This window comes from Onychostruthus taczanowskii, unplaced genomic scaffold (genome assembly GCF_017590055.1).
Source record: "Onychostruthus taczanowskii isolate IOZ18803 unplaced genomic scaffold, ASM1759005v1 scaffold65, whole genome shotgun sequence".
Lineage (NCBI taxonomy): Eukaryota > Metazoa > Chordata > Aves > Passeriformes > Passeridae > Onychostruthus > Onychostruthus taczanowskii.
The window spans coordinates 4,996,681-5,010,432 of record NW_024504233.1 but is presented as its reverse complement, the minus strand read 5'-3'; the positions used below and the strand labels follow the sequence as shown (position 1 = coordinate 5,010,432).

Genomic DNA, 13,752 nt, shown 5'->3' with positions numbered 1-13,752 from the left:
CATCAAGTCCAACCATCAGCCCAACACCACCACCGTGTTCACCACTAAACCTTGTCCCCAAGTGCCACATCCACACAGTTTTTTAACCCTTCCAGGGATGATGATTCCACTGCTGCCCTGGGCAGCCCCTGACAATGCTTTACAGCTCTTTCCATGAAGAATTTTTCCCTAATATCCAACTTGATCCTTTCCTGGCACAGCTTGAGGCCATTCCCTCTCCTCCTGTCCCTGTTCCTTGGGAGCAGAGCCTGACCCCAACCCTGGTTGCCCCCTCCTGTGCGGTTTGTTAAACCAGCTTTTTAACTCCAATTCAGTTTCTGATGTGTTTAAGGGCACAAACAAAACAGTAAAAACTGAAATGAAATACACTCATCCTGCAAGCTGCTCTATGGGATAAATAGGGCAGAGGCAGGGAGGGGGGGAATGAGCTGCAGGCAGAGCACCCAAAGCCGAGAATCAATAAACTATGTCCTGATGAAGAACAGAGAAAAGAGGATACCAAGGGCTGCACACTCCTCTACTGAGTCACAAATCCTTTGTACAGAACCACCAGCACAGGAGCTCACTCAAACCAAAAGGTTATTAATCCTATCTTCCAGTAATCAGGCAAGAAAAAGCTAAACCATACTAAATCTTGTTTTGGGAATGAGTAGTGCAGATGTCTTTACCAAATGCCCTGGAAACACAGTGTGTAAAATCTGAATACCTGTGGTAAAAAAGAATGCCATAGGGCACACAAATGATTATTAAAAAATTGTTCTGCAAATCCAGTCATAGAGAACTATATGCTTTCTTTGGAAGATTATGGTATTTTTAGAAAATTGCTTGAAGCGGCAAAAATTAAAAAAAATAAACTGAGCAATAACAGAAGTAGGAGAAATCTCTACCTCTGTGTTTCCAGAATGTGCCTCAGGATTAAGTTAGAGAATTTGGAACTACTCACTTCCTCATCCAGACATGTATAATGAATTCAGAGGTATTAAAGTTTCTCAGCATCCCTGCAAAGCACAAGCTACTCACAGATGAAGCAGCTTGGGTGAATTTTGAGTATGTGACTTGTCCAAGATAAAACAAGGCCCACAGACAGCTAAGACTACTCAGTGTCTCCCAGCTTCATGTTAAGACTTCAAACATCCCATAATTCATCCTGCTATCTTCCATCTGTAGCAATAAAAGTAAAACTACAGTTTAATTTGAACAAAAAGCATTTTTCCATTGCTAGAAGCAGATAAAAATTCTATAAGCTTAGAAATACACATTTGGCATATGAAAAATGGGAGGATATCTACAGTTACTGTCTGGGAAGATGCAGTTTAACTGATAAAATTTCAGTATTGGAGTTAGTGAGGGATAGCAAGGGAAGACGATGACAGAAAGAATAAGAGATCTTAGCTATCCTTTGTAATAATTCAGCACAGATACCACCTGCATGGAACTGAGACCTGAGGCACTGAGTATCACTCCAGTTCCAACTGGAGCTTGGCAGAATATCCACATCCTTTCTGAGGAAGACCCTATTCTGCTCTAGGTCATACCAATGTCACACTTACAGATTCCTACTCTGAGAAGATCTACATGTGTTAAGATTAAAATAACTGAACTGAAAATTAAGAAACTTTGAAAGTGTTCCTTCTCAATACACACATTTTTTTCCCAGTCCAATTAAAATATGTACAGTACTTGTTAAATTGTTTCATGTTCCTCAGAAAGCTCACAGAAGAGCATTCACAAAGCAAGACAGAGTTCAAAAGTCCATGACAATAAAACATTTACCACCTGCTCAAAGCTTTAGGGAAAAGTAAAAGATATTCTTCAGTGCTGGTTACAAAAGACTGTCACATTCTTACATTAAAAATGCACAAAAGGAATCAATGGCAATGAAGGGATCAACCCAGATTAATTCATGGACTCCACTCATTGCTTGACACCCCCAGAGGCACAAAGTGTTCCTGTCACAATTCTGGAAGCAGCACAGGAGAGGGAATGGGCAAGGAAGGAAGAGGATGGGAAAGCTCCAACAAAGTAAGTAGATCTGTACCAAGTGGATTCCTAATTAACGCTAAATAATTAAGTGTTTTATGAAACTACTGAAGAGCTCAGTAGGATCTGGGCCCTTCCTCACTGTTGTGTGAGACCCTGGCACAGAGTGCCCAGAGAAGCTGTGGCTGCCCCTGCATCACTGGAAGTGTCCAAGGCTGGATAGGGCTTGGAGCAACCTGGGGCAGTGGAAGGTGTCCCTGCCCATGGCAGGGGGTGCCACTGGGTGATCCTTACAGTGTCTTCCCACCCAAACCATTCCCTGATCCTGTGGGATGCCCCAAACCACCACCAGCCCACTGAGATCTACTGACTTCCCTTCCTCTTGGCTTGGTCCAAAGCACCTGCAAGTCAAGGAAAGCTGCAGTTCCTCATGTTTCAAAGAAATAAAACTTCATGACCCTAATCCAGTAAAACTGGCTCAAGGAAAAGAAGGAAGGGAAGAAATAAACTAATTTCCAAGCTGACTCTAAATTTAAACCAGCTCATTTCCTGTCTAGTCTTTCAGAGATGAAGGTCACAGAGCATGGGATGGGTACTGGGCATGCAGGGGCATATTCTGTGCTGGGTGCGTGCCCAGAGCCACTGCAGGATTCAGCAGGTATTTCACACACCCTGAGGCCCTTTTCAGATGGCAATCTCCCCTCACAGCCAACACCTTAACAAAGCCTGGGATTCAAACAGGGAAAAATTGGAGCAGTTTGTTTAAGGGGCCAGTGAATCACAGAACCCCAGAATGATTTTTTTGGAAGGGACCTTACAGCTCATCCACTGTCACCACAGAGACACCTTCCACTGGCCCAGGCTCCTCCAAGCCCCATCCAACCTGGCCTGGGACATTTCCAGGGATCCAGGGGCAGCCACAGCTTCTCTGGGCACCCTATGCCAGGGCCTGCCCACCCTCACAGGGAAGGATTTCTTCCTAATATCTAATCTAAATCTCTCCTTTTATAGTTTCCCCCAGTCATAAACTTTAATTTACAAATTTAGAGCCAAGAAAAATTACTCTCCAGGCTAAATATTTTATGTTCATAGAGGAAAAGAATTTTTATAACCTATAATCTTCCTACATCAAACCCTTCCACCTCACATGCCTCATTCTTTCCTCTGACAGGCAAATGAAGGATCCCAAAGGGGATGCTAACCCTGGTGGGAACTCTCCACACTTACATCACGGGAAGAGGTCAGGTTGTGGCTGTTCTCCCCCAGGAATGATTTGATGCTGTGCATGATGTTGTCTCTGCGCTGCTGCCGGAACCTCTTCTCCTCATCGCACAGGGCCATGCTGAACCGCAGGTCCGTGGAGGAGCTGTTTGGGAAAGGGACAGGCTGTCACAAGGGGCCCAATTCCAAACAGCATCACGAACACCTCCCCAGGAAACCAGCAGAAAATCCGCCCCCACTTACAGAAGATGAAATGAAATGGTATTTTTCATGTGACGCCATCCATCGGCTCTAGAGTGATGGAGGCAAAGTGCAATGTGTCATTAAGACATGCATTTTATATAGAACTCATTAAAAGCAAATAATTAAATACAGCAAGCAAGTTCTGCGCTCACAGCAATAAACCTACAGCACAGATCATGCTGGCACACCACAGGAAAAACTCAGCCCTTTTCTCTGATGACAAAAGGGCTGATGGACAGCAAAGAGGAGAAATGGACAAATCCACCCTGGTACCCACTGAAAAGCATACAGGGGTGAAATGGATCCATCCTCAGACAATAATTCCCCTAGATTGGTGGGATGGATCCATTTAGGGTCAGATAACAATTCCCCAGATTGGTGGAATGGATCCATTTAGGCTCAGATAATAATTCTCATATTTTTAAAACAACCTATTATGCAATAAAATAATAGGATTAAGAAAAGAGAAAAAACGAGTCCCTAGAAGCAATGTTCCAGGAAGATATTCACAATCCGCATGGCTATCAGGGAACAGCAGCAGAACTTGATAAGATCCTTTACATTTCAAAGCCTAAGAAGACACAGCCAAGCATCTTGTGCTTATTTAATGTCAGAGATATTAAATGCTTGTAATGTACAAAGCCTGGTTGGTTCAGGGTGGGCTCAAGGACCACCCACAAATGCATTTTCCCTAGTACAACATGATGAGCAGAAATTATCCCTGGGGGATGTTTGTCATCCGGAGTAATCAGGAAATAACTTGACTATTACAGTGCTCAGTGCTCCTATTTATAGCTGCAGACAAAAGAATGACTCCTTGAATTCCTTGCTCCCAGAAAATAATTTTTAGACTTGAAATGTATTGTTCTGCTTATACCTCAATATGATTTATGGTCTTTTGCCAAGATAGATGAAGAATGAGGGAGAAAGACAGCTAGAGAGGGGGAAAAAAGGGACAAAGAAAGGTAGGCATCTGCTTGGCTTTTACATGGAGAACTCCGGGCCCTAAATCTTCACTCAAACCTTCACTGTGTAGTATTTACATTTAAATACATTTTAGGAGCAGCTCTGTAACAGCAGCAGAAAGTTCATGTGAGGGGCCAAGTTGCTGGAGAAGGTAAAACAGTGAGGATGAAGCTGCACCTGAGTGAGGTCAGTGGGTTTTTTAGAAACAAAGCCCTTGAGAAGGAAAGGACTTCTCATAAACCAGGCTGGGAGACCTACGTGGGATGGCCTCGTTCCTGCAAATGTTTGGAAGGGTCACACCTCTTAGTCCCAGTAAGGGTGTTTAGTCAATAACACAATTACTACATGAATATAATCCACAGCTGTAAAATCTCCTCACTTTTACAGTACCTGGTATTTCTATGCTACAACAAGGAATTTTTGCACTCTACCTCACATGTTTTTTAAGAAAATCCCACCACATGGGACTCTTGGGGTGTCCTGTGCAGGGCCAGGAGTTGGACTTTGATGATCCTTATGGGTTCCTTCCAATTCAGGATATTCTGTGACTCCATGAAAATTTTAATGAACAATTTAGAATAAAATTCCTTTGCTGCTGGTATATTTTCACCCTTTTAAAAAAATAAATATATGAGATACTCACCATACTTCCAGAGACAATTCCAAAGTCATTTCTGTGACCTAAACAAGAAATATTTAAATATTGTTACAGCACTTAGAGAGGGAAAACCCACAAATACATTTGTAACATCAACTACTACTGTAAGAACTTTTCTTTCTTTCTTTCTTTCCTCTTAACTTTATTTTTGAAAAGGAGGGTATTTTTGGCACCTATGAATGAGATTCTTTTCTACAGATTTTTTTTTAAAGCATACAGTATGATTCCAAAATACACCACTAGAATTGAATACAGTGGAAAATGTTGCTAAGGGCTGGCTTTCATTCCTCAGATCCCACTGCCTTGCCTTTCTTACACTGCTAATCCCTTCCTGACATGCAACTCATCTCTGTCCTGAGGGGATCTGATGCTCTTCACCCACTCATGGCTGGCAGGAGAACCAGGAGATCACATCTGAGTGCCACCTGTGTGAGGGAATCACTGCTCTGTGCTCCACAGGAGCCACCAAGTGTCTCTCCACAGCTGAACACGACTTAATTAGCAGTCAGGAAGGGTGAGTGCTTACAGCTTTCTGGAAAATGCAATAAATGTCACTGCACAATGAACTGCCTGGCCACGAGCTATGGGTTGGCCTCCTCTGCCTTTCACAGAGCACTGAAAGAGCTGCCTGCAGACAAGAAGTTAAAAAAATTATTATTAAAGCACCAATTCCCCGTCAGGCACAATCCAGGAGTACTGGCTGTGGAACTCAGACAGAATGGAGAGGTATTTTCACCCTCTCTCTGTGCAATGGCCTTGCTGGTGCAGCCCTGGAGGAGAGACAGAGTCAGACTGTCCTCTGTGTAAAACCAGATTCTCCTACTCACTTGGGGCATGTGAGCACCAGGGATGGAGCCACAACACCCCAGACTGAAGGTCTGCCTGACCCTCAGACAGCTGAGAAGGATCTGGGATGCACAGATGCCTCCGACTCCCACATGCAGACCCAATTCCTGAAATGGGAATTGCAAATGAGGCAGGGTATGAGCAAGGTGGGGGAAAAAGAAAGAACAGGCAGAGAAACAACAAAGGGAGGACATGAACAAACAAAGTGAAGAGTCACTGAGGAAGCACTTCAAAGGCAGCGAAGCAATTACATTATTCTCCACCTGGCATTACTAATTTAGAAAGCACTCCTGAAACCATGCAGTGATCCAATGCTTACAAAAATGTATGCACATGAAAGAAACCCCTGGAGAGAAGCATTCCAACAGAGAGATATCATGGCATTTTCTATACCTTACACAGACTGCCACAGACATTTCAGGAATATTACTTCATTTTCAGTTTCAGGAATTCTAGGTATACATTGTCTACATCAGGCTCAACCTGACTTCATCTCCCCTTAACTATTTGCTTATAAATTTCAGAATGTGTTGGCCTTTTTTTGCACTGTTTTTCCCCCTATGACTCCCTACCAAGCTTTGCTGAACACTGATGAGAAGTTCAAGCAAGGCAAGGCCTTGTATTAATGGAATGAGCTCTGTGAACTGTGTTTGCAAAATGCATTCACAAGTTCTTCTTCACTGCCCCACTTCATGCCTGGCAGAACCAGGACTTGCTCTCAGCCCATGCTCTGGAAGCCCAAGAGTTACTGAAATGTAGTGAAATAAATATGCAGGTACTTCAAAAAATGCTATTATTTTAAAAAGGAAAAATAATGGAATGTATCAAGATTCCAACTGCCCTAAGGCTATGCCAAATGAAATGCTAAACTTTACACATGAAGCTTTCTGGTTTCCAGTACGTATATAGGCTTTTAACCAGTTATTTGCTATAACTACACTTCTGAACTTTTATCAGATGGAAAACAGCAGAACAAATCAAGATCTCTGATCATACAATCAACCATAGCCCAAACCAGAAATGCAGATGGTATTTATAGATTTCAATATGTGCAGAACAAGCTCAATTCCACCCAGATTTAACAACAGTTTCCAGGAGTTACAGTGCAGGCAGACAAGCCCTGTTCAAGGGACTCCATCTGATCTGCAGACATGTTTAAAGGGAATAATCCAATTACTGCATCACCTGCATCACTGCATGTTAACCAGGTCTGTGTTGAAACAAGCCACTTCCAGAAAGTGAAACATGTAACGATAAAAGAATTCCGGCAGCTTTCTGGAAGCCACAGGCAGCAGCAGGAGGGGCAATGCACTGACCAGCAAACTCTGAGTAACCTCACACTAACTGAGGCCATGAAACTAAACTGCACTGAGTGTGCAAGGAACTGCTTTAGGCAGAGAAAGTCCCAGACTAGACTTTTAAAGAGGGGTCTTCCAGCAGGGACACCAAGGCATTCAGTGGCACTGTTTTGTTTAATTCTCCTCTCAGCAGGGTGGTAAGAAAATAAATAATTAAGGCTTAAAAGTGTCTTTAGGCTCTGTGTTTATCCATGGGCAAGAGTGAATACACAGAAAACTTCTGACCAAGGCAAAGTCATGAATGTCCAACTTACATCATTGAAAGTTAGCTGGACCTCCTTCTTCTCTCCCAGTTTCAGAGAAGAGATGGGAAATGTGGATGTGCCAAGAGTCTCATCCATAACATAGTTGGCATCCATGAGAGTAACCTGGAAGAGATATTTGGATGTTCAATTCCACTGCAAGAAATCCCTTTTTAATTCCATCAAGCCTATGCCTGAAGAAAAAAAAAAATATATACATGTAGAAGAAGAATGGGCCTGACCCCACCCAGTCAATGCCCAATGCCAAGTGACATTTCTTTTAAACCAGGATAAGCACATGGACAGTGGAGATGGCACTTCAAGGAACTGTACACCACTGCCTTTCTGGCCACAAATCTCACCATCTTTCTAATACCTTCAAATTCCACATATAGTAGAAGCAAAGCACAGTACCTTCAAATTTCCAGTCAGTAAAATTTCCCTATGGAGAAACTTGTATAGTTCTAACTGTGATAGGCCAAAAAAATATCCAGCAACTTTTCAGAGAAGATGGAATCCACATACCCCAGCCTTGACTCTGCAGACCAAGATTGTTACAGCAGTGATTTGGCAAAGTGTGCAGCATTCCAATTTACACAACGCTGCTCTCTGTATCCAGCCAGACCTTCAAGTCTCTTCTCATACCCTCCATGTTGGAGCAGAGACCTTTCCAAAATGTGATAATATCCAAAGAAGGATGTGGATATGGCAGAACACCTTTCCATGCTTTTGCTCTAATCCATCTGGATCTATGTTTAGCAGACTTTTTTCCCCAGTGGCTCCTTTCCAAGTCCTCAAGATATATAGAAAGAATTTCAAATTCTCACTTGGATGGTTTTTATTAAATGAGATCTCCAGACCCATTTGATTTATGAGTTATTTTTCCACTTTGTGGCATTATATCTTCTAAAATATCACATGTTCATGGCTTGGACTGTATCTTTTGTAAAAAACAAAAGGAATCAAGATACAATCACTTGAATAATTAGCTGCTACATCTGGGATCAGCCTCTTCTCAGCTATAAAGAATCTTCTTCATCCTGTGCCACAAGCAACCCTTTGAAATTATGAATTCTCTTTATTTTAGGACAGAGCTCATTATTTTAATGGTATTTACATTGTTCTGTTTCCTTGCAGAACTTTATGCCCATTCCTGCAATCTCTGAGTGCTGTCTCTTTAAAACCAAAAGCAAAAACTTCTCAGTGGGATTTTGAAGAGCTGCTTACCCTTCAGGGAGCAAACTGCACTTGGGATAGAGTTAAAGATGTAGATTGAAACAATCCAAGGAATCACAAGGATTGTGGAGTCTGACCTTCAGAATTCACAGAGGATTTGGGTGGGGAGGTGACTTTACATATTTGTGACACTGCACTCCATTCCAGAATCCAATGGTGCTTCCCTACACTACCAGGTCCACTATTAACCATTATTAAATGTTATCTTCTACTCTTTGCAGGCAATCATCAGGGAATTTTATTGCACTGTCTCAGACCCAGCTACAGCCCTTAGTTATTGTAAAGACACATTTCTACCTAAAATCCATCTTGCTGTGTTTGTGATTGTAGTAATTTTATCCTTTTCAAAACCCTTGAACCAAATTTTGTCTTCAACAAATTCAAACATTCCTAGAGAACCTGCCTAAGTGAAAGGGAGCTCAGAGCAGGGGCCAGGCTCTGCTCCTTGAGGCTCAGCAATGGCACCAGAGGAACAGGCAGGAACTGATGCCCAGGAAATCACTGTGAATTCCCTAATATCTTTTGTCTCTAGTGCAGGATGCACTTCATGACCCAGCAAGCAGACTATGGGTGTAATGCTCAAACTGTGGAGCCTTCCTCAGGAACACAGGGAACTTGCAGGAAGCACAATTCCCTTTCAGACCCAAGGTCTGATGGTCACAAGCTCAAGGAATACCTTCCCAGGCTGCAGCCTCTGAAAGTTTGGCAAATTTAGACTGAACTCTGTAAGCTTGGGTCAGAAGAGAGCAGGTGGCAGGGCCATCCTCTATGAAGAACAGAGCTCACAAAGGACCAGAGCTAACCTTAAATCCTTGCCATGCCCATTCAGAAAACACTCACACCTAACACTCAGCTCTGGTGTGCAGCCTGCATAGTTTAACACATGAGACTGAACAGTGGCTTGGCCAACAAGGCTGCACATGGAGTGTGCAGAAGAGCCCTGGGTGGGCTCCAGGCAAGGAGGACACAGCAGAACCAGCCTTTTGCTTTGTCTCCATGGGCAGACACTTGACTTAAGCCCCACCTATTCCCTATCTGTAAGAGCTGGATCAGGGCAGGAAGCAGGGAGTACTCTGCAGCTGATATGAGGGAACAAGAAGTTACTATCCCTCAGAAGCTGTCCAAAGGATTATTCACAGGCATATCTTCTAATGACTCTTCAGGCTACTCCTTGAATAACTCAATTTATCCAACACTGCTTGCTTAGCATCACAGCTAAACCCAGATTTAACATTTTAATCAAAGGGGTGATCTTGAGGCGCCAGATGCCACACATGTGTGAGCCACAGTTGTTTTACCCTTCATCTGCCCAGCCCAGCCATGGGATTTACCTCCAGAACATTCTCCAGATTGGGGTCCAGAATGAACTCGAAGGTCTCGTTCCACACGGGGTTGATGTCATTGTTGAAGTGCTTGGTTCTCTTCCTGCAGTCGGGGGCAGTGGGGATGAACAGCTCCACGTAGGGATCTGGAGTGTCAACTGTGGGGCAGAACACAGGTCAGGCAAGGGAAAACTCCAGCTTGGGCTGGAAAAATTGATACAATTCTATGAAATCACAGATCTCCTCATGGTAAAGGACAGAAAGATATGCAACTCTTTAAGTTACATAAATGTATGACAAAAATGATACAATGATATCAACACAGGATATCAACAATCTCCCCAAAAGAAACATTTAGGGTTTTAGGAGAGGGGCAAAGCCTTGAGCAAACAGAAGGGCACAGGGGCTGAGTCAAGTTTATGGGGAATATGCAAGCATCTGCCAGAGAGTAGTGTTTTTAAAAGCTTTTACTTCTTCCTCTCTTTCTAGCCTTTAATGACTTTGGCTCGTGTCACAGCAGCAAGTATCCCATAAAACAATGAAAACAAGCAGTTTGCTGTGGGTTTTGGATCCTCTTTCACCTTTGCTGGTTTGGGAGTGATGGAGGAAATCTGTCACAGCACTGCAGTGCTGCACACAGCGTAAGGAGCACTCAGTTCTGAAACACTGCCACCACCACAGGTGGTGCCACCCCCACAGCTCTGGGGAGTCACCACAGGATGAGGACATTTACACAGCAGAGCCCTGACTGGAAACAGAGATATGGGAACTGCAGCTGGCAGGAATTACCAGGGGGAGAAAAGAAAACATTGGCAAATCTCATGATGTGTCTAAAAATAGCCATTCCTGAGAGCACAGAATGCAGCCCTAAAAATGCACTTTCTAACAAGTTAAAGCATGCAGGGGTTTTCTGTACAATGAGGGGTTTCTTTTGTGTCAAATGGAGCCAGGGCTCAGATGCCTCCCAGGACAGCAGGGGAAGTTATTTCTGTGGTTGTGGGTCACAAAAAGCCTCCTGCTCTGCTCTGGTGAAACACCCATGTCTTTCCAACACTGAAACATGGAATCACAGAATATCCTGTGCTGGAAGGGACCCACAAGGATCATCAGTGCAACTCCAGGCCCTGCCCAGACACCCCAACAATCCCACCCTGTGCATCCCTGGAAGCGTTGTCCAAACTCTCCTGGAGCTCTGGCAGCTCTGGGGCTGTGCCCATTCCCTAGGAAGCCTGGGCAGTACCCAGATTAAATCCTATCACAAGGAAAAGCAAGTCCAAACATTACTCCTTGTACACATTTTCAGTCTAAAGATACTTTTTTTCAATAAAGGCAAATTTTAGAAACTCTGGAAGTTCAGTAAGACCTTACCCATGAGATTCCTGAGGCCCAGAATCCCTCCTCCCGCCCTGCTGGGAGAAGAAGGAAAAGAGGAAAACAAAGAGGTTGGGTAATTTCAAATCAAATCAAATGTCTTTTGGGGAAAAAACCCTGACCAAACAACCAAAAAAAAAGGCTTTTGGAAACCACTCAGGAGGTTCTGAATGTGTCCCCAGGCAAATCCTATTCAGTGTTATCCTAATCCAACTTGTCAAGGAGATTTCCCCTGTGCTCCATACCTGTGGGGCTCAGCTAATTGCTACATTGAGGTGGTCTCAGCGCTCCCTGAGTAATGAACAAGCAGCTATTTAAAGCTGGGGATCAGTGTGGAAAGGCTTTAAATAGCAACCTTTATTAGCTCCTGAGGAATTATGCCTGATCTTGTCCCTTCATCACGGGCAGGAGAACTGGGGGATCAAGCCCCAAGTCTTTCCTCACAGGCAGATGTTCCAACTTGCCAACTTTTCCATTCCTTTCAACTACTACACAAAGCTCTGCCACAAAGAAAAGAATCAAGAGAAACAAGGCTCTTTGAAACGAAAAATCCATGAAGTGACAAGGTCTTGCTAAGTCTTGATATCCAGCGTGACTTTGGCAATAAACACCCAGGGTTACCCTGCCAAGAGACTGAAGTTACCGACAAAAAACTGGATTTCAGACAAAATCCTGATGACTGAGCAGAGCTCTGGGCAAAAGATCAGTGCCTCCCTCTCCATTCAGATCATGCTGTGATCAGTCCCAATGCTAACAAAAATCCAATTTTTCTTATCAACACAAACAGCAAATGGTTTCCTATCCATATTCAAAATCCCAAAGCATGTAGAAACCCCAGACCTCTGACATGCAGATCCATCACTACCTTTCTATCAGGCAAATCCCAGTAAGTGTTGAAACAGAAACTAAACCAAAGGCATGGATCAACTAACTTGGAAAAATTAGTCTTGGTATTTCAGTATTGCCAAGTCACCTCACTCCATGTCTTTATTAGCTTCTTAACCCAAGGCAAAGATTTAATCACCTGCCCTTTCATGTTTGAAAGTTTATTTGGAGCTTTCTCAGTTAAGAAAATGAAATCTGTTATTTTTTAACTTCCTTCTTTAGATGAAGAGAAAATTTATAGGAAGACTGCTTGCTCTGATTAAGATATTGCTATAAGCAATACTAAATACTTCTTTAAGATATATTATATTAATCAAAATCTCATTCCTCGGACAGGGACCAAAACCTACCAGCAACCTGGCAAATAACACAGAAGTATTCACTTAATGTATTTCAAAACACTGAAGTTATCAAATGTACATTAAACAGCCAACAGCCAGTGTGCACTCACTTATTCCTGCCTGGGCTTCTGCTAATTGATTTGCCAGGTAATGTTAAAAAAACTAAGCTGAAAATGTAACTAAAAATAGCTTGATCACCACTGTTATCACAGAACCCTTGAATGGTTTGAATTAGGAGGGACCTTACAGCCCATCCAGTGCCACCCCCTGCCATGGCCAGGGACACCTTCCACTTCCCCAGGTTGCTCCAAGCCCCATCCAGCCTGGCCTTGGACACTTCCAGGGATCCAGGGGCAGCCACAGCTTCTCTGGGCACCCTGTGCCAAGCCCTGCCACCCTCACAGGGAAGGATTTCTCCCCAATATCCCATCTGTCCCTGCCCTCTAGCAATGGGAAGCCCTTCCCTGTGTCCTGTCCCTCCATCCCTTGTCCCAAGTCCTTCTCCAGCTCTCCTGGAGCCTCTTTAGGCACTGGAAGGCTGCCACCTATATTTTGTATTTAAAAGGAAGAATTGTTATGTTGTATGGGTCAAAAGCTGATGTTCAACCATGACAATGATTGAATTATCTATGAATCGTCTGAGAATCATCTCTGCGTGGACCTGATGACCCTAAAGGTCTTTTCCAGCCTTAAGGATTTTGTGTAGGAGCAGCACTGTTGGGGAACTGGTCTTTTGTTGCAGCCTCCTCAGCCTGGGGGAATTGCACTTGTTCCCAGGACATTTCTGAGGAAAGCAGAGCTTCTGTGCACCTCAGCCCTAAGGCAGTTCCTTATGCAAGCGCTGCTGCTCCATCACCATTTCTCAGAAACAAGGCAGGCTGAACCAACAATTAAGCACAAGTATCTCAAACCCCCACCTGCACTCTAAAAAACCCAATTAAGGCTTTCGGCACTGATGCCAATGAGGGTCCTACAATTAGCAGCTTGGAAGCAGATGAAGTCTTGGGTAATTAACAAATGTTGGTGATAATTCAGGTTTACAGTCCCCCCTCCCCCAAAGCTCCAGGGGCTGAAGACAAATAT

The 13,752-nt window shown here is 43.6% G+C and overlaps 1 protein-coding gene across 4 annotated transcripts in view; it reads right to left on the bottom strand.

Moving 5' to 3' along the window:
• PLA2G4A (phospholipase A2 group IVA) overlaps positions 1 to 13,752 on the bottom strand; it is a 69,091-nt gene that overhangs the window by 23,157 nt on the left and 32,182 nt on the right. For 3 of the 4 annotated variants that reach the window (XM_041420778.1, XM_041420777.1, XM_041420779.1), the window contains exons 5-8: positions 10,082 to 10,230; positions 7,527 to 7,640; positions 5,054 to 5,091; positions 3,208 to 3,346 (exon numbers count right to left, since the gene is read on the bottom strand). In XM_041420778.1, the coding sequence (XP_041276712.1) occupies positions 3,208 to 3,346; positions 5,054 to 5,091; positions 7,527 to 7,640; positions 10,082 to 10,230 (440 nt within the window). Of the gene's footprint in view, positions 1 to 3,207; positions 3,347 to 5,053; positions 5,092 to 7,526; positions 7,641 to 10,081; positions 10,231 to 11,440; positions 11,479 to 13,752 lie in introns of all 4 variants that reach the window. The other variant, XM_041420780.1, reaches the window with a different exon arrangement.